This window comes from Pollachius pollachius (assembly GCF_949987615.1).
Source record: "Pollachius pollachius genome assembly, chromosome: 19".
Taxonomy (NCBI): Eukaryota; Metazoa; Chordata; class Actinopteri; order Gadiformes; family Gadidae; genus Pollachius; species Pollachius pollachius.
Window position 1 is genome coordinate 10,496,283 of NC_136952.1, and position 19,185 is coordinate 10,515,467.

General features: G+C 45.7%; 1 protein-coding gene across 1 annotated transcript in view; it reads right to left on the minus strand.

Moving 5' to 3' along the window:
* ankfn1a (ankyrin repeat and fibronectin type III domain containing 1a) overlaps positions 1 to 19,185 on the minus strand; it is a 101,507-nt gene that overhangs the window by 38,069 nt on the left and 44,253 nt on the right. Inside the window, exons 9-10 of the mRNA XM_079756823.1 lie at positions 11,554 to 11,752; positions 6,913 to 7,123 (exon numbers count right to left, since the gene is read on the minus strand). Coding sequence (XP_079612949.1) covers positions 6,913 to 7,123; positions 11,554 to 11,752 — 410 coding nt within the window. The remainder of the gene's footprint in view (positions 1 to 6,912; positions 7,124 to 11,553; positions 11,753 to 19,185) is intronic.

Sequence of the window (19,185 nt, forward strand, 5' to 3'; positions counted from 1 at the left end):
AGGAGAGGGGAGGGGGGAGGGGGGAGGTCAGAGTCCAGCGGTCAGACAGAGGAGAGGGGAGGGGGGAGGGGGGAGGTCAGAGTCCAGTGGTCAGACAGAGGAGAGGGGAGGGGTGAGGGGGGAGGTCGGGGTCCAGCGGTCAGACAGAGGAGAGGGGAGGGGGGAGGGGGGAGGTCAGAGTCTGGAGATTAGGGGGTTCAACCGGTTTTCTTCTATGTTGAAGATGAAGATTCTTTATGTGAATTGTTTGAACAGTTTCTTTGCATGTTGTTTGACGTTGATTAAGAGATCACCCCTTTGCATGACAGATGGAGTAACAGAAAAAAATATATATATATATATTTATTACAATAGTACCGGTATACTGTGTATAATATTGCAGTGAGAAAATATATTGGGGGTGCAAAATGTGATTTTATCCCTTGGGCAAAATTGAATGCATCTTAATTCAATGTTCAATTCAATGTGCTTTGTATAAAAGGGCCTGCTGGTAAATATTCATTCATAATCAAAAATGTATGTGGAAGAATGCAGCTTAGATATTTTAATGGTCCAGACACACAAACATACACACACACACACACAAAACAAAGGCTTTTTAATGCATTCACTTAAACTCCCAACTGGAACAGCAGTGTGGTGCATTATTTCCACTGCATATTGGAAAACGCTTCCAACGGTAAACCAACAGCTTAGCTCCTCTCCTGGGTCTTGGCCAGGGCATCTCCACACAGCAACCTTCTATAGATGGGACAGTGCCATTAGCGACAGTATGCTATGCCTGCTATTCCCTCACGGCGGTAAGGAGGAGTGATGCGTGAAAGGGCAGATTGATAGGATCATCTCGTTTGGGCCAGCACGGACACCTATTGGTCATGCGTCCGTCCGTCTGTGCATGCGTGCGTGAGTGTTTGTGTGTGTGTGTGTTTATGCTTGTGTGTGCTTGCACATGTGTGTCGTGCAGTCTCCAGAATTGGAACACCCAATTAGCTGGCAGGATTCATCACGGGAGGGGGGGGGGATGGGGGGGGGGGGGAATAGATTGATTGGCTAGATCATACCCAGGGCTCCCTGGTTACAGTGGGGCCCTGGTTACAGTAGCTTTCCTCGTCGAGGGGAAAGCTACCACGGAAGGAATCGAGGCGTGCAGGGGAGTCAAGAACATGCTGTATAATTAGCTGAGGCGAGAGAGAGAAGGAAAGAGAGAGAGAGCGAGAGAAAGGACGACACCAACTAATTCAATCACATTTAATCACATTAATAGAGAAAGAGAATAAAACGAAGGCAGAGACAGAGAGATTGTATTTTTTTTCTAATATTTGTACTATTTTTAGAAGTAGGAGTAAAATAAGTAGTAGTAGTAGTAGTAGTAGTATTAATATGAATTCATTAAATGTAATTATAAATTTCGCTATGTAAATTAATGTTTTCCAAAAGGTAGATATAAATCTTTCATGGAAATACAGCCTTTTCAATCTTGACCATGTGAGAAAGAGCGATGGATACATAGATGGAGAGAGGAAAGCCTACAGAGAGAGACAGATACAGAGAGAGAGAGAGTCATAGAGAGAGAGACAGATACAGAGAGAGAGAACCATAGAGAGAGAGACAGATACAGAGAGAGAGAACCATAGAGAGAGAGACAGATACAGAGAGAGAAAGTCATAGAGAGAGAGACAGATACAGAGAGAGAGAGTCATAGAGAGAGAGACAGATACAGAGAGAGAGAGTCATAGACAGAGAGACAGATACAGAGATAGAGAACCATAGAGAGAGAGACAGATACAGAGAGAGAGAGTCATAGAGAGAGAGACAGATACAGAGAGAGAGAACCATAGAGAGAGAGACAGATACAGAGAGAGAGAACCATAGAGAGAGACAGATACAGAGAGACAGATACAGAGAGAGAGTCATAGGGAGAGACAGATACAGAGAGAGAGAGTCAAAGAGAGAGAGACAGATACAGAGAGAGAACCATAGAGAGAGAGACAGATACACAGAGAGAGAACCATTGAGAGAGACAGATACAGAGAGAGAGTCATAGAGAGAGACAGATATACAGAGAGAGAGAGAGAGAGAGAGAGAGAGAGAGAGAGACATACAGAGAGTGACAGATACAGAGAGAGAGAGAGTCATAGAGAGAGAGACAGATACAGAGAGAGAGAGAGAGAGAGAGAGAGAGAGAGACATACAGAGTGACAGATACAGAGAGAGAGTCATAGAGAGAGAGACAGATACAGAGAGAGAGGTAGATACAGACAGAGAGAGAGACATATAGAGACAGAGAGAAAGAGGGGCTTTTATGTGACGTGGCCACCGTCAAGGAAGGCACACTGAAGGTCTGCTGTTGTCGGAGGGAACACACGTAACCATGGGCGACGGAACATTGGACATTCTAGCACTGTTGCTCTTGATGAATACATGCCTCGGTAACCGTTGACGACGCCATTACTGTTGATGGGTGGCTGAAGTTGATGGTGGAGTGGAAAGAAACAAACCACACACGTGTTGTGGGGTAGCGGCAAAGCGGGGGAGGACCGGAGACAGGGGGAGAGATGGGAGGAGAGAGGAGGGGAGAAGAGGAGAAGAGAGAAGAGGGGATACGAGGCGGGAGGAGAGGAGAAGAGAGAGGAGACAAGGTTAGAGACGAGAAGAGAAAAGAGGAGAACAGGAGGGGGGGGGGAGATAGAGGAGGTGAAGAGAGAAGAGGGTAGGCAAAAAGAGGAGAGGAAAGGAGGGAGGAGGACGAGAAGAGGCGATGGGAGAGAGAACAGGGGAGAAGAGAGGCAAAATAAGATCTCAAAGAAAGAAGAGAGGTCGGATGACGTGAATGTGTATACTGTGACGGTATTAAATGGAACAAGGCCTCACACCCCATGCCGTGAGTGCGTCTCGACGTGTGTGTCCGTCTGTCTGACAGGTCAGTGTGTCATGGTAAAACCCACAGCCTGCTGCCAGCCTGCCCAGAACACTACTGTATTACTCTCTCTCTCTCTCTCACCTTCTACAACTCTGCCTCGCTCCACCGGCCTTAGTCATGGGCCATGACAGCAACATAAACAAACACCAGCGAAGAAGAAGCCCCTCTTTCACAGCCCAGCCCTCAGGCAGTAAACCCCCCATGAGGCACGGTGTGTGGTGTCAATGTGTGGGGTGTGTGTGTGTGTGTGTGTGTGTGTGTCTGTTTCTGTGTGTATGTGTGGTGTCTGTCTGTGGGGTGTGTGTGGTGTTTGTGTATGTTTGTGTGTGTGTGGTGTGTGTAGCGTGAGTGTGTGTGTGGTGTGTGTCTCTGTGGTGTCTGTCTGTGGGTTGTGTGTGGTGTTTTTGTATGTTTGTGTGTGTGTGTGGTGCGTGTGTGTTGTGCGTTTGTGGGCGTGTGTGTGTGTGTGTTTGTCTGTGTGGTGTCTGTCTGTGGGCAGTGTGTGCTGTGTGTCTGTTTGTGTGTGTGGTGTGTGTGGCGTATGTGTGTGGAGTGTGTAGCATCTTTGTCTGTGTGTGTGTGTGTGTGTGTGTGTGTGTGCGTGTGTGTGCAATATTGTGTTTGAATCTATGCGTATACATACTTTTATGAGTCAGTACCATGCGTAGGTATATCACACCTTGAACTCGTACGTGTCGTTGAGACCGTCTGTAGTCCCTTCAGACTCCAGACCCAGAACCCAGCCACAACCCCGACGTCTGGCCAGAGGAGCCGGACAAGGGAGCGGCCCTATTAGCAGCCTGGAGGTGCAATTTCCTGCCCTCTTTGGGTCTGTCAGCCCAGGGCCAGCAGGCTGAGCTGGCTAATTGAAAGGGCTATAAATTAACAGGCTACTCTGTCTGTGGAAGAGCTGCCTCACACAGCCCCACCATTGTCTGCCTGGCAGTGGCGGGGGGAGGGGGGGGGGGGGGGGACTCGAAATAGCAGACCCCCTGGGACCCAGAGAGGCCTCATAAATTGACGCACGCACGCGTGCGCTCGCCCACCGGCGCTGGATGTTAGTTGCGCACGCACACGCACACGCACACACACACACACTTACACATGGGAATGCATGCATTCATAGGGGACCTTGGCAAGGCATTATAAAAAAAACATGTTATAAAAGCGCAAGCATATGTGAAGTTACATGACTGATGACTGACACACACACACACACACACACACACACACGCACCGATAGAAATGCAGATCCTCAAATGCTAAAATCGACACATGGTGACACAAGCACACACACACACACACACACACACAGGACAAACACAGACGACACACACACACCCGCACGAAGGGACACACACACACACACACACACAACCAACACACACAGACAGACAGAAACAGAGACACAGAACGACACACACACACACACACACACACACACACACACACACACACACACACACACACACACAGACACACGCACACGCACCTACGCAGCCACGGCGGGACGCAGCAGGGTTGTCAGGAGGCTGGCTGGCTGATTTACTTGGCACTTGAGGTATGACATAAACAGAGCGGGGCGGGCCCCAGGAGGGGGCAGCGCGCCGCTGTTGACTCTGTGTTTGTTTACAGGGATGGGATTGTAGGGCCGCCCGGCAGCCCCGGCCGCTGTTTGGAGAGCTCCCGCTGCAGCCCCCGCGCCACAATAAATCACTTAGCTGTAATTGCCCCGGCGTTACATGCATCATTGGAAAAGTTAAACCATTAAACGACAAACCTTGTTAAGGCTGCACTGTGGGGACCCGCTGCAGGGGCCCCCGGGGGCCCCGCTGTAAAGTGGCCACTGTTTCACCTCAGACCGGCCCCGGGGACAGACGCGCCGTGTGTGTGTGTGTGTGTGGGGGGGGGGGACGACACACACACACCCGCCATGCGTGTGTGAGCGTGCATGCAGACGTGGGGGATAGGGGCAGTGTGGGTCGAGCGAGTGAGCGAGAGCGAGAGAGTGAGAGCGAGAGAGAGAGTAAGAGTGTCTGTGTGTGTGTGTGTGTGTGTGTGTGTGTGTGTGTGTGTGTGTGTGTGTACATTTGTAGTTACACACACACACACACCTACGCTTGCGAAAACCTCCAGCCTGCCCACCCACCTACCAACCACACACACACACACACACACACACACACACACACACACACAAACACACAGACAAACTAATCAAGACACGGATGGGGAAAGGTGGTGTTTTCTCCACCAGCACCCACCCCCAGCCTAGTGCTATGCAGTAGAGTAATGAGTCACCTGTCTGGGAACTCTAACCGGGGGCTGGGGAGAGGAGCAACAGCAGGACTGATGGTGGCGCTGGAGGAATGGCGGTGGAGGAGTTGGGTGGGCTGTCAGTGGGGTGAGGGTAGGAGTGAGAGTGGGATCATGCCCGTCTAGGTTAGAGGCAAGCCAGGGCTTGACTGCAACGACGACAGACAAAACAGCACCGGGAAAGGGGCTGTTAGATCCATAGTTTGGGCCTTGCTCACTCAACACTGGCCGGGTCCCAGACACACTGACTCACACCATTCTGTGTAGCTGCCAGGGTGCCGCTGAGAGTAATCCTCTTGTCCAAAGTAGTTGGTTTTTAACGTAACGTTCGGAACAAATCTTGTGTATTCAGACTGGATTTTGGGTGCCTGCATCACACATTTTTGGGTCTCTGTTTAGTTTGAGGCATCGTCTGCGCTATAAAACACGTAAGTGTTTGAGACTCTATTGCATTACATCTTCTGCTGACGCCTCCGCTCTTTTCATCTGTTCAGGATAACTGACATGTTGGCAGCGGCTTGAGTCGACATACGAAACCGGTCTTTGTTTCAGTGCCGTGACCACACTCCACACAAACACAACTTAGCCTCCAACGACAGCAGAACACATTAGCGTCTCCGACTCTTCCTTTCATTGGTCCAAAGTGGCAGCGTCGGCTGTTTTGGGTATTTTTAACCGCACCTTGTTAAATACCATTTACATTTCCAGGGACGGGGGAGTTGTTGGGGGGGGATCAGCAGAGATTTTCATTGGCTTTCTTTCTAACCACAGCAGCAGACATAAATCATCTGAAGCAAACAGATGATGTTGAACCAGCAAACGCTCCAATATTGACTCTTTTATTGTTCACAGCCTCACTTGTAAGTCCCTTTGGATACAAGCGTTGACTAAACTACTAAATAGCAATATAGCTGACCTGTCTGATGACTGTTGAAGTGGAAAAACGGATCACTTCCTCTGTGGAAGTACTTAGCAGTCAGCCACCAAACTTGTGTTGAGTTAATTTAAAAAGCTAGGTAAGAACAAATTCAACTGACAATTAATTAATTTTGTGATCATATAAAGCAACCAATTTTGTGCCTCACCGGAGAGCTAGTTGTATGTAGACTACTGGATGAAGGTCAAACACACACACACACACACACACACACACACACACACACACACACACACACACACACACACACACACACACACACACACACACACACACACACAAGGACAGTGGAAAGGCTTTTAATTGGAATAGATCCTTTAGCCCAGCACCAAGATGGAGAATAACAAGGAGAGATTCAGGTATTTTCTACCCAGTGTTGATTTGAAAAAGCATCTTCTCACTGGGTTAAGGCCACATGATAGTGCCGTAATGGTAAATGTACTGCATTTATACATCGCTTTTTTGTAACCAGAGGCCACACAAAACGCTTTACAACATTGCCTGACATTCACCCATTCATGCACAAAATTCCCACACCGACAGCGGCGTCAGCCATGTTCAGGGACACCTCGACACTCAGCTATTAGGAGCCGGGGATCGAACCAGCAACCGTGTGGTTACCAGCCAACCCACTCTACCTCCTGGGCTACATTGCCGCCCCAGGCGTATAAAGCGCCTCCTCCAGCAACATGATTTGTCTAAAGCCAACAACACTCCACAAGCACACCGTGGTACTCACAGTGGGGGCTCTCCTTGCCGCCGGCCTTCAGCAGGAGCTTGGCGATGGGGGTGTTGTTGGTCATGATGGCGATGTCCAGGGAGGTCAGGCCCTGGCTGTTGGGGGTGTTGAGGTCCAGCTCATCGGCCGTGTACTGGTACAGCAGGATCTGCACAGTGTCCAGGTCCTGCTGCTCCACCGCCTCCAGGATGCAGTCGCTGCCCTGCATAGTCTGGGAGGGTGAGAAGAAGAGGCATCGTCATGTCTTATGTACTTTTTAATATATTTTTAGGGCAAAACTATTGTAATACATTTAGTTGCACTACACTCCAGTGGTCGTGGAAGTTCTGTTTTTATCTATTTATTTTATTTTTTGCTTTTATTTTTAAAAAATGATCTAAATTGTATATTTTTAGGGACTATCATAACATGTGTTATGTGATCCAAAAGGACCGCGATAAAAGAAAAAAAGAGTAAAATCCCATGTCTTTGCCAGTCGCTGCCAACTATTCTGTCAGCGTTCCACTTTTCAAACTAACTAACAAACTAAACTAACTACGTTAACTATTCTATTCTTCTCTAGTTGTAACGACTCTGTGCGTCCCTGTGTCACGACACCGAGGTGTGGAGCTCCGCCTTGGCAGTGGTTGACGTCGATAGCCACGCAACAACATTGCTCATTATAACGAACGACGGTACTAGCAAAAAATAAAAGCTTCACAGAGTTGCAGTGAGTCGTAAAACAGTTGGATTCACTTACACTTTAAAGCATTAAATGAAGAACAAACACAAATATATATATTTATATATGTAATTTTGAAAATACTTTTCACTAGTACCACAAAAAATAACGATTCTCATTCCTTTAGTTGCTCTACACTCCAGTGGTGTTGGAGGTTGTGGGGTATTCCATCTTTTTTCAATCAATTTATTTTTATACTTTGCTTTTATCTTTCTAACTCGTTCTAACTTGTACGTTGCTTTGTAAGTCACAATGCTCAAACTGAACCAAAATCGGAATCATAGAGAAATCAACCACAACAAAGCCACCTATAAACCATCTAATAGTGCTCACAATCAATCAGCTTCAAAGTCTAAGGAGTGAGGTAGGTTATATTCTGACTCGCAGCCCTTCTATTTATATTCCCATGTGAACAATACCGAAGATACAAGGAACAGAAAAAGGACAGAAGGATATGTGTGACCAAAAACAAAGCTATTGTGTTGGCTTTAACACGTTCCTCTCAGGGTGGCTCCAGCTCCGTGTTGCAGTAACCGTATGTACCGCTGGAGCGATGCCACCCGGCTCCACACACAGCAGGAGCCCAGACGAGTCTCAGCCATAGCCTCACCATGCAAAGGTCTCCACAGAGAACACTTGAAAGGGTCTATATTAAGGTCTGCTCGTGTCTGTCCACGCGTCCGCTTGACTGAAATCAGTTTTCTGTCAGCACACTGAATTTAAAAAGTCCAAATTACTGATGATGATAATAGGATATCTATAATCGATATAATACACTAAGATGATAGATATAACATAATACATGAAAAAAAGATGAACATCAAAAAGTATTTTTTCCCAACAATATTACACATTCGATACAGTTAAATGTTCTGCAGTTCAGGTTGCATGTTTACGCTTTGTTTTTGAAGGTGTTTAGATTGTTGTTTCGGCAAAAGCAAGGACGAAAAAAGCTTCATTATTGCAACATCAAAAAAGTAGAAAACAGCTCACTTAGCCATACAAGAGAAATAAATAAACACATATTTGTTTTGATAAAAGTGCCGAGGGGTGTTTGCTTGGTTAACAAAAGGACTAAATAAAACAAATTAAACATGTCTCCATTGTACCATGTGCACAAGTGCTTGGGTCTTTCATTACAATACAGAGGATTGAACAGCGAAGCGCATCTCTTTGTGGGTTCACGAATCAATACTGGAAACAATTTGGATGGGGAAGATGAAGCCCATTGCCCATATCCACAATAGGATAGGCTCCGATGGTATAACTAGCCGTGAACCCAAGTGCTGTGTCTGCAAATGTGTGTGTGTTAGTGCGTGAATATGTGTGTGGGTTGGTATGTGTGTGTGAGTGTCTGTGACTGAATGCAGCTTTGTGCATACATGTGTATCTGCGTGTGAGTGTGTGTGCATGTGTTTTTCGCGTGCACCTGCATAAGTGCATGCGTGTCTGCGTGCACAAGCGTGTGTGTGTGTTTGTGCGTGCACCTGTATACGTGCATGCGTGTCTGGGTATCTGCCGTGTGTGTGTGTATGTGTATGTGTGTGTGTGTGTGTGTGTGTGTGTGTGTGTGTGTGTGTGTGTGTGTGTGTGTGTGTGTGTGTGTGTGTGTGTGTGTGTGTGTGTGTGTGTGTGTGTGTGTGTGCGTGTGTGTGTGTGTGTGTGCGTGTGTGTTTGTTGGCTAGACTGCCAGCCGTGTGGCCTTTGGAAAACAGCCATCATAGACATGAAAGAGAGACGGACGTACAAGGCAGCTCCGTACGAGGTAGAAAAAATCATAAAGAGAGGAGGAGAGAATGATGAAATGATGATGACACACACACAAAACACTCCAATAAACAAAAACGCACACACACACACTCACATACGCACACTCGCAGGCGCAGCCCAATTTATTTTTTGGGGTAGAATACAACTATTGTACAACCAGAATGGTTGGTTGTAAAATAACATAAAACAACAGAAAAGCCATAAAAAAAAAAGGGAAAGTCGGTGGTATATCACATGGACATGTGCTGATGTAACAATCTTGGAGAGAGAGGGAGATTTAATAAAACAGTGCTAATCAGCGGGAAGGAAGAATGTTGGCTAAAATGTCACCACTAACAGCATTAGTGGACCTTCAAACCACATGTTAATGGATTTCCCTACTGAAGACACGAGCAGGGAGATCACAGCGATCCGTCTGTGCTTGTAACGTCCAATGAAGACTCCATTACACACACTCACACAAAGCGCACACAACCACACACAAAAACACAAAGAAGCTTCATTAGACCATTTTAAGCCATCACATGGAAGACGTGATTAGATAGGATATTTTAAGAGTCCCCTGGCGTGGGGTAAGATACTGTGGGTTGTGGGACTACGCTTACCAACCCTGTGGCACCGTGATCGGTGCCACAGGGTTTCGATAAAACACACCCACTGAGACAAGGCGTGTAGCATTAGCGTTGAAGCCATACACAACAAGGGCAATGAATGCTATGTTTTCAAAATATATATTTTCAACCACTGTCACGAAGGAGAGGCTTTTTTGTATTGGGGCCGAAGGACCAAGTTACAGTAAAAAGAGTGGTTAGGGTAGCAGCACAACATAATTCAGTGTGTTTTCTGTGCTTTATTTACCTGAGCCATGTCCTTCAGACCTTGTTTACACTTGTAAAGAGGTAAACAGCTGCCAAAAGAATTCAGAGGCACACGCCTTGTTATAGTGCCAGAGAACCCAGAATTTTTATTTTCTGATCTCAAATCAAGTAATAAATTCCATTCCATCACCGGTGGCAAAATAATTCTGCTGTTTAGAGGAAACAGGAGTAAAATGGTGTGTTTTTGACGGTCTCTTCTCCGAGCTCAAGTCCCATTCTTTGAGTGAGGTATAACTGTCCAAACCGAGAGGGTAAACCAACGCCGTGTGTGTGTGTGTGTGTGTGTGTGTGTGTGTGTGTGTGTGTGTGTGTGTGTGTGAGGTGCTGCATGTCGGGACCGGTGGATGGCTGCTGCGTCCAAGAGCTTCTGGGATGCGTATAGTATAACGCTGCGGTATTACTCAAGGACATGTGCTCATTTTAAAAGAGTCACAAAGCTACCGTGGGTGGTAACCATGGGGATAACACCTCCCCTCTCCTTCGTAGAACTCTGGTTTCTAAAACGCGTTTGTAAGAATCGCATTGCGTTCGAATTCGAGCTGAAACTGCCGGTTCACGTGGACTTAACAAATGAAAGTAAAACAGCTTTGGCTTTTTTCCACTTTCCTTAATTACAGCATATTAAAGAGGGAATATAGGTAAAATACATAGATGTATATACCAATGATCAAAGCTGCAGACAGCAGTTTTAGCTCGCTCCACTTTGTTTTGATTACATTATATTTTGATTGAGTCTCAAGGTTCTCATGCATTTCTTTGACTATGGGCCATTGTTCTAGGCCTGAGCACCATGAGACTTGAGAATCAAAATATAATTTCATCAAAAGTAAGTTGGGTGAGGTATAGATTGATGATTGCGGCTTTGATATAAAGAAAAGAAAGAAAAAAAAGCTAGGGTATGCTACCAGCCATGGTCAGTTGTGTCCAATATGCAGCAGTACGCCTGCCTAGCCTTGTGGAAGACACTGGTCATGCGCAGTAAGTGCATGGGCGTGAGTGTGTGCAGTTAGCAGGGTAGGTAGGTAGATAGACAGGTTTACCATTCAATCCTTTCATTCTGTCCAAATGTGAAGATTGGACGGGCCTCACAGGCGTTATGATAGGCCTGTGATAGCCAAAGATACCGGATTTTAGACATTATTTATCAGAGCATTGGATTTATTAAACGTTGTCGGGAGAAGAGAATTTCCAGAAATAGAAAAAAAAAAATGAACAACCCCAGCTTTAAAAAATGACCTTTAATGGATCTACAGTCCCATTCCACTCACTCACCGATGCTTTGCGCAGGCGGTCCGACTTGCCGAAGAAGTATGTGTCCTCGAAGGAGGACGTGCTGCCCCTCAGCTTCTCCGAAAGGTTCCTGTAGAGGCGCTTGGCGGCGCTGGGGGACGCCGGGCCCCCCGGAACCTTCCTGCTCTGGGTCAGGTGCAGGTTCTGCATCGGCTGGGTCATGCTGACGGGGAACCTTCTGCTGGAAGAGGCGGGAGAAAGGAGGATGGTCGGCTGTGTACCGTTTTCATTGAACTTGCTTTGGGTAAAAGCGAATCCTACATAGCCATATAATTACATCCCATTGATTCTCAGAAACACACACTCCATGAACTGACTCCATGTTCACTTGAAAAAAACAACATGTTTTCATCTCCAACCGATGAACGTCATACACCAAATAAGGACAACAATGCATCCTGATGATTCAACTAATTAATTTCTTGATAGTGCCATTAATGCGTTCACTGGTTAGTCGCCTGGGGCAGAAACAACACGTGGTAACGAAGTACATGCTTTGACCCACTGACTGGACTGTGTTATTTATTGCGACGTGATCGTCCAGGGCTCGGTACCCGGAATCAGCCAGTGACTGCGGTGGTTATGAGGAACTGAGGCTTTGAGTCATAGCTCAAGGTTGAACAGCACACTAATAACAACCGCAGCAACAATAGAATAATGACATAATAAGAAAATTGAGACACAAGGAGCACGGCGAGGAGACACAGAGACGAGTGCAGGGGATGGAGGAACAACAGAGCACCGGCGCTAATGAACCATGTGGAACCGCAAAGTCAAACAGTAACAAAATAAGAGGCGGGCGGCAGGCGACCTCAGAGTGAATCTGATCATTTGATCTCAAACCGTTTCCATGGCCGGCAAAATAATTCTTGAGTCATAGCATGAAACCATGCGGTGCACACGCACTCCAGGCCGGAGGTGTGAGTGCAGGCGGCCTATATTCTGATCCGCCCCCGGGCTTTACTCTAAAGCCTCTGCAGCCGCCTCCGATGGTCTACCACCGACTACGGCCCTTCAAGCATGTTCTACTTGCAGAAGGTTCGGAGCGGTGAATCGACCCGTCGGGACAGCGGCGCCAGTGCTTTCGTGCGGCGGCCGCTGTATGAAACATTAGCCAGTGTCAGACCACCAGCGCTAACGGAGAACCTTGACTCGGCCCGCTTTATTTTCAAACCCCGTCGCAGATCCGTCTCCGTCCCGTAAGATCCCCCGGGGAGTGAGGACTTCTGCCCCTGTTATCTGGCTCACTTGTAGCTTGACATTGCCTGGGTTTTTAATTATTTCTGGTGTCCCAGTGAGTCAAGATGTATTTCTCTCTCTCTCTCTCTCTCTCTCTCTCTCTCTCTCTCTCTCTCAAAATCAAAAGCCTCATAGAGTACGATGGCTTAATCTCCGTCCCTCTTCCTCTCTTTCTCTTTGGATAACGTCTCTATCCATCCATCCCCCGCTCTCTCCCTCTCCTCCCCCCCCCCCAAACACCCCGCTCCGTCTATCTCACTCTCTCTCTCTGACATGATTGGGTCCCACAATTAACTAGGATCCCCTGTGCAGTGTTTGTCGTTGGGTATGATTTCCCAGAATCCTCAGCTGAATTAAAGAAAAGGACACTTAAGTCACTTAAAGCCAACGCATAAGTGAGCTATAATAACACATAGTCAACTCACACAGCAATTTATAGCCTTGGTATTTTTCCAACCCGGGGCTGTTACGTAAGTGCAGACATTCTCAGGTCGCCGTGCCCTACTGTTTGCAAACCTGTACTTTTGCGAATAAAAAGGAAAAAAAGAAAAGAAAAAGGTGTTATGTAGATATTTGTTTTGTGGCCCCTAACGGTTTTGTACGCCGTGCGATGCTCGAGGAGAATAACACGACACACATTTTAGGCCAGACCACGTTGGTGTGGGTGAATGTTGAGAGGAGGAGACGAGGAGGGAACAGCCAGACTGAGCAGCAGCAGCAGCACAGGACTGGACTGGACTGGACAGCATCCTGTGCCCAGATGAATGGCTCGAACCTTTCAAATATTTGGTCAGCAGGAACAAATGCTTCGCTGCCTGATTAACCCATAGGTCACAGTCCAAAAAGACACACAATGAAGATCTATGCAGCTCCTTCTCCCGTTTAGAACAGGCAGAGTGAGTCATGTTATAGAATAGCTCCTTCAGCCCAAGGCAGATGTCACCCGAAATTCAGTATGTTAAAGCTGTGTCATTTCTTCTCTGTCTCGGGGTGAGTGTGAGTGGTAGGGATGGACTGGGGGTGGGGTGAGCAGGTCTCCCCCCATCATGAGTTACCAAGACAATGGTTTAGGTGAAAATCAATTTCGGTAACAGTTTCTGTGATTCATCTCATCTGCTTTTAACGTGAAATAAGATACAAAATAAAATAAAGCAATGGTATCAAATTGACTCAACACTTATGGCTGATTCTGACAGGGATAATGATAGCAGTGGTTGTATTGACAGTCACAGGAGGCCCGCCACTGAAGCGCATTTACATGTAACTCTGCAAATAAGGGAATGATGAAATAATGGGAAATCTTAGAAAATGGAAGAAAATGGGTCAGAAGACACCCATAGGCCCTATTTACTCCCACCTGTTGCCGTGTAGTCTTTGACAAATTCAAATGAATCACACAGCCAGTAAGAGTGTTCAAGACTACGATGCACAGACATATCAGGGTAGAGTATAATGTTACTCAATTCAAAAAGGCATCGCCTTAATCACCAACTTTGTATATTAAGAAGCACATTTTGTCTGAAGAGCAACCATAAATCCACAAGAACGTTCTCATGTCGCACATAATACAATAAAATGTGTGGGACGAAATAACGGCTTTCAACGTTAACTATGGTTAGTTACATATTTGGTCAACGGCTCAATCAGCAATCAGCCCTTATTCATGTGGAAAGCAGTGGAGGAAATACCTTGTTGATTTACAAGGGAGCCGTGATTGTGAAAAGGAAATGGGTCATAATAACATAGTAATACAAGCTATTAAGTGTTGATTCTATCAAATAATAATAGAAAAAAAAAATGGTTGGCATAATTGATGTATTTATGAAAAACATAAATAGATCCATGTAAATTGTACAATTAAATGATATATAAATACAATTCAATTGCGGTGATTTGAATGCCATTTTTTACTTTTTTTGTTTGTTATGCTTGCTAATAAATAAGTCAAAAAGGAAAATAACGCCATTCATATTTCACACAGGCTTCAAGGTGTGCCTTTGCACTTCAGCAAACGAAAGAGAAAGGAAGGGATTTTCAACAGCCAACAGCCAAGTCAAATAACAATGAGAAAGGGCTTATCCGATAAAACCATCCCGTTGGACTGAATAAGGGATGGATTTAAAGATGAGATGGCGGAGCTGGAAAAAAATAAACAGACTGGCGGAGATGATGTGATATTTCACATAACACAAGCCTTTTTGACCAAGCTTCAGAATCTGCTCAAACAGTATGGGGTTAGGTGAATTAAACGTCGGTCACTGGTCACATCCCCTGCCATGTGAAGAGCTCGCTGACCCAGTAGAAATGGAGCACCATAGAAATGAGTGGAGGAGGGTGGTCCAACAGCAGATATGACATGTGGGGTACTCCTTTGCACCAAGCGCCTTGCAACACAGAGAGTGGTTACATTGTTAGCATAGCTGGCCCGAGTGGGATTCAAACCCATAACGCTGGCTAGCATTCCTGCTCTACCAGTTGAGATGACTAGAGAAAATTGAAGAAATAAAGGGCTGCAAGTTTCTACATGCATCAGCTCGACAGAGAATATATGCTCTAGTATATACGTCAGCTTATCATGCCAGAGACACAGCAAGGCATCAATGAAGCCTGATTGGCCGGATGTATCTTCAGCCCGACTAAACGATTTCTTGACTGGTCATCCTGGGTCACAGTGGTGGCCAATTAGGACTCAAAAGGCATGTCAATCTAAACCCAGGTCTACGTGCCAACGGTCGGCTTAGCTCAGGAGGTAAAGCGGTCTGTAACCGGAAGGTTGCGAGTTCGATCCCCGGCTCCTCTTCGCTGAGTGTCAAGGTGTCCCTGAGCAAGACACCTAACCCTAACTGCTCCCGACGAGCTTGCTGTCGCCTGCTTACTTCACTCTAAGTTAGTTGCTTTGGATAAAAGCGTCTGCTAGATGCCCTAAATGTAAATGAGAGACAGCAGAAGGGATCAATATTATCTTGACCTCTGCAACCTAGGTAAACGGTGAAGTTGGTCCTAGAACACAAATACATCTATGCATATATATATACACACACTCTATACACGCAATTACTACGATAAACATGTATATACGCCAGGATTGATTGGTGGTTCCTGTATTGACAGCCTTCTACTGCAGAATAACAGGCAACCTTAGGTCAGGGGTGTGCCTTCTTGCTGTCCCATCCCCTTCTTGAAGACATTGTGATAAGGCCTGGATATTCTCAGAAATTGGTGACTGCTAAAAAGTATCTAACGTAAAGTCATTCACATGTCCCCATCGTGGTTAACCATCACTACCGATCTCTAGATTAGCGTATCGTTAGCAGCTGAAAGAGAGCAGTGACTTAAACATCGCCAATTCTATAACCAGTGTAATCAGCACTTATCTGATCTCCATCCTTCTTATCCTTGCTTTAAAGAACATGACGGTGAGCTAATTAAAGTGAAGTTGTTTTCAGGGAGTCTAGCGGACAGTCTACAATATGTTAGTGTTATACATGTATATGTACAAGAGTACTGTCCATTATAATCCAATAATACCTACGATAAGATAATACTTTATGAATCAAGTGTTACAGCAGCAGGAAATAAGGCGGTCAAAAAAGGGATAGGAGACAGAATGGGGCCAAAACAAAGAAACTGTTTACAAAAAAAGACAAATGGTAAATATAATAATAAACAATACAAACGGAAACGACAAACAAAGAAACGTGTATAATGGCGCATTTCCACCGTGTGGGTCGGTTCGGTGCGGCTTGGTGAAGGTAGGTTCAGCACAGCTCAGTTACGGCTCGTGTTTCCACTGCCGACAGTACCCTTATCGTAGGGCGGGGTTTAAGCTGGATGGCGATAGCCGCGGCAGCTACGTTAGCAACGTGATCTCATAGCAGCCCGACACAGTGTAGCCTGCTAATAAATCCAAAGTAAAAGAAGAACGCGACACAATGAACAGACAGCAGGAATGTAGAACATAACGAAGGACGTCCAACTTTTGCGCAACATTTTCATCAATAAACGAAGCTTTCGCCGTTGTCCAGAAACACCTCGTTGGAAATGTGTTTGTTTGTTATCACTCCCCTGCCGCACGGAAGTGCGATTCTGTCGACCTATCAACAGACGGCGTGTGTAGCTCAAACTTGCCGGCACCCTTTCAGGCGTCTCAGTACCCAAACGGAGGAGTACTGTGAGATGAGTACGGCTCAATATGGCTCAGTCCGGATCACGGCCACTTTTCGCTGTGGAAACGCGACCCATGCCGCACCTTTGCGGACTAAACAGACCCGCACCCTCCGAGGTATTTATACATTCAAAAGTGTCAAGTGATCAAGGGGGGTTACCATTGAAGTTTCCAAGTTACAAAGTATAAAGCATTAAATAATTTCTCTATGGAGAAATTACAAATTAATTGTCATGGTAAATTGGCTTCATTTTGTCCCTCATCTTTTTCTTCACAGCTGCCTCCAGGACATCCATCTCTAACCCAACAACAGAGCTAGCCTTCCTCACTAGCTGACTGAGCTCGTGCAGCTCCTTAGCCTTGATACTTGCACTTTAACCCACCTTGGATGGCACTTACGCTTTCTGAAAGCCCCTTGGCATTGGCCACATCTGAGAAAGGTCGATAGCTGCAGAATTACCAAGAGGCCTATTCGCTTATGTGATCTACCAAGAATCCAGAACGATGGCGAACATTTTAATGCTAAACACAATGGCCAATCTGAACAGAAAGTGCCGCTGGGCTGGGTCATAAACGGCAACATGCGTGTCATGGTGGTTCTCAGAAATATAGCCAATTAAAAGCTTGGAGGGCGCATTCAGAAGCCATTCCCCTGCTGAATCTCCCAGATCCATTCACTGTATAGGTCATCATTAACACTATTGGACTTGGAATTTTCACACACAGCCCAAGGTGGGAAAGCCAATAATAACAAATGAGCTGCTCTGTGGACCCCCACGTCAATGAGAGCTTCTAGCAGCGTTAATGCCTCCCAAATGGTTTTCCTCAACAGGTGTCACACCTGAAAAAAAATAAATAGAGATGTGTGGGGTTTTAAACCTCAACCAAACCAATCAAACGGAAGAGATTAGAAGCAGGCGATGAAGAGAGCACGGTGCATATAGGCTAAACTCCAAGTTTTTACAAAGCCTATAACCCCTTGAACGCAATAAGTCATCAGAACACAGACAGCCGGAGTTGAATCCACCAATGAGTCATGCAAGACCGCTCGCGAGTCATCCCTTTCCTCTTGACCCAGAAAGCACCTCTTATCTCGAAAGCCACAACTCTCCTCCCCCAAAAGATTTCACTTACTGCATGTCTGCAGATCTTGACCGAGCATGACACGTAGAAGCTACCACCATTGCCGTTTCTCGAGTCTCTATATCTAATGCCGCCTGCACTTTGTGAATTGGATGTAAAGACTACCTGAAACAACGTCAGGGTTGCCTTGCCACACCAAAACATAAAAGAGACTGCGTTGTTCCCATGGATGATCAAGTGCGATAAGTAATGACTGGAATGGAGGAATGATTGGCCCCAATGGGGTTAATTGTCCAGAAAGCAGAAATCAAAGCGAAGCTCACCACAACCACCCCTAAGAGACCACCCTGGGGTCACATCTCAGAGAGTATCGTACTTCTGTCTCCAGGAGATTAGACGCTTGTGGGGCACATCCTTATTGTTGCCAGACGCTGGCGGGTTTAAAGGCTTTTATTTTGAAACATTTTGGTTCCACCTAGTGTCGCTCTGTGAAGTTGTGCAGTGAGGTCGGCAGTTGAGCCATTTCTGTGGTGCCGTTTTACAGCAAGCACATTTTTGCTCATTGCAAAGTCAATTGTTGTAAGATGAGTAAAGTACTGATAGTTCTGTGTAATTACTGTCTTCTGTAGCCTTAGAAGGGATCATGTGAATTGTGATGAATATATTCAACTAAAGTACTCATAAAGAAGATCTATCCAACATGATTGTAGATTATTTCAGTTGAGGAAGTCAATTGAATTCACACCTTACTAGGGCTGGGTAAAAAAAATCGATTTAATCGATTTTGGATCGATTTCATTTAAATTTTGCAATATCGATTCATAGGGCATGAGATCGATTATTATTATTATTTTTTTTTATTATTATTATTTTATCACTTTAATAAACAATGCCTTAATGCAATTTGCAGGGATGGAATGTTGTAGTTCAAGTACACTTTCACTTGCAATTCCTTTCTAATTTCAAAATTGCACTTTTGAGACTTGAGACAGTTTTGTTTACGGCTCAAGTTTAAACTGTCCAATTTACAAGTTTGCACTTAAAACCTGTTGTTTGAGATGAAGAGAAAAAATAAAGTATGTTTGTATTTTGTAACACAGTTGAGCCACTTTCATTATTTAAGAGCA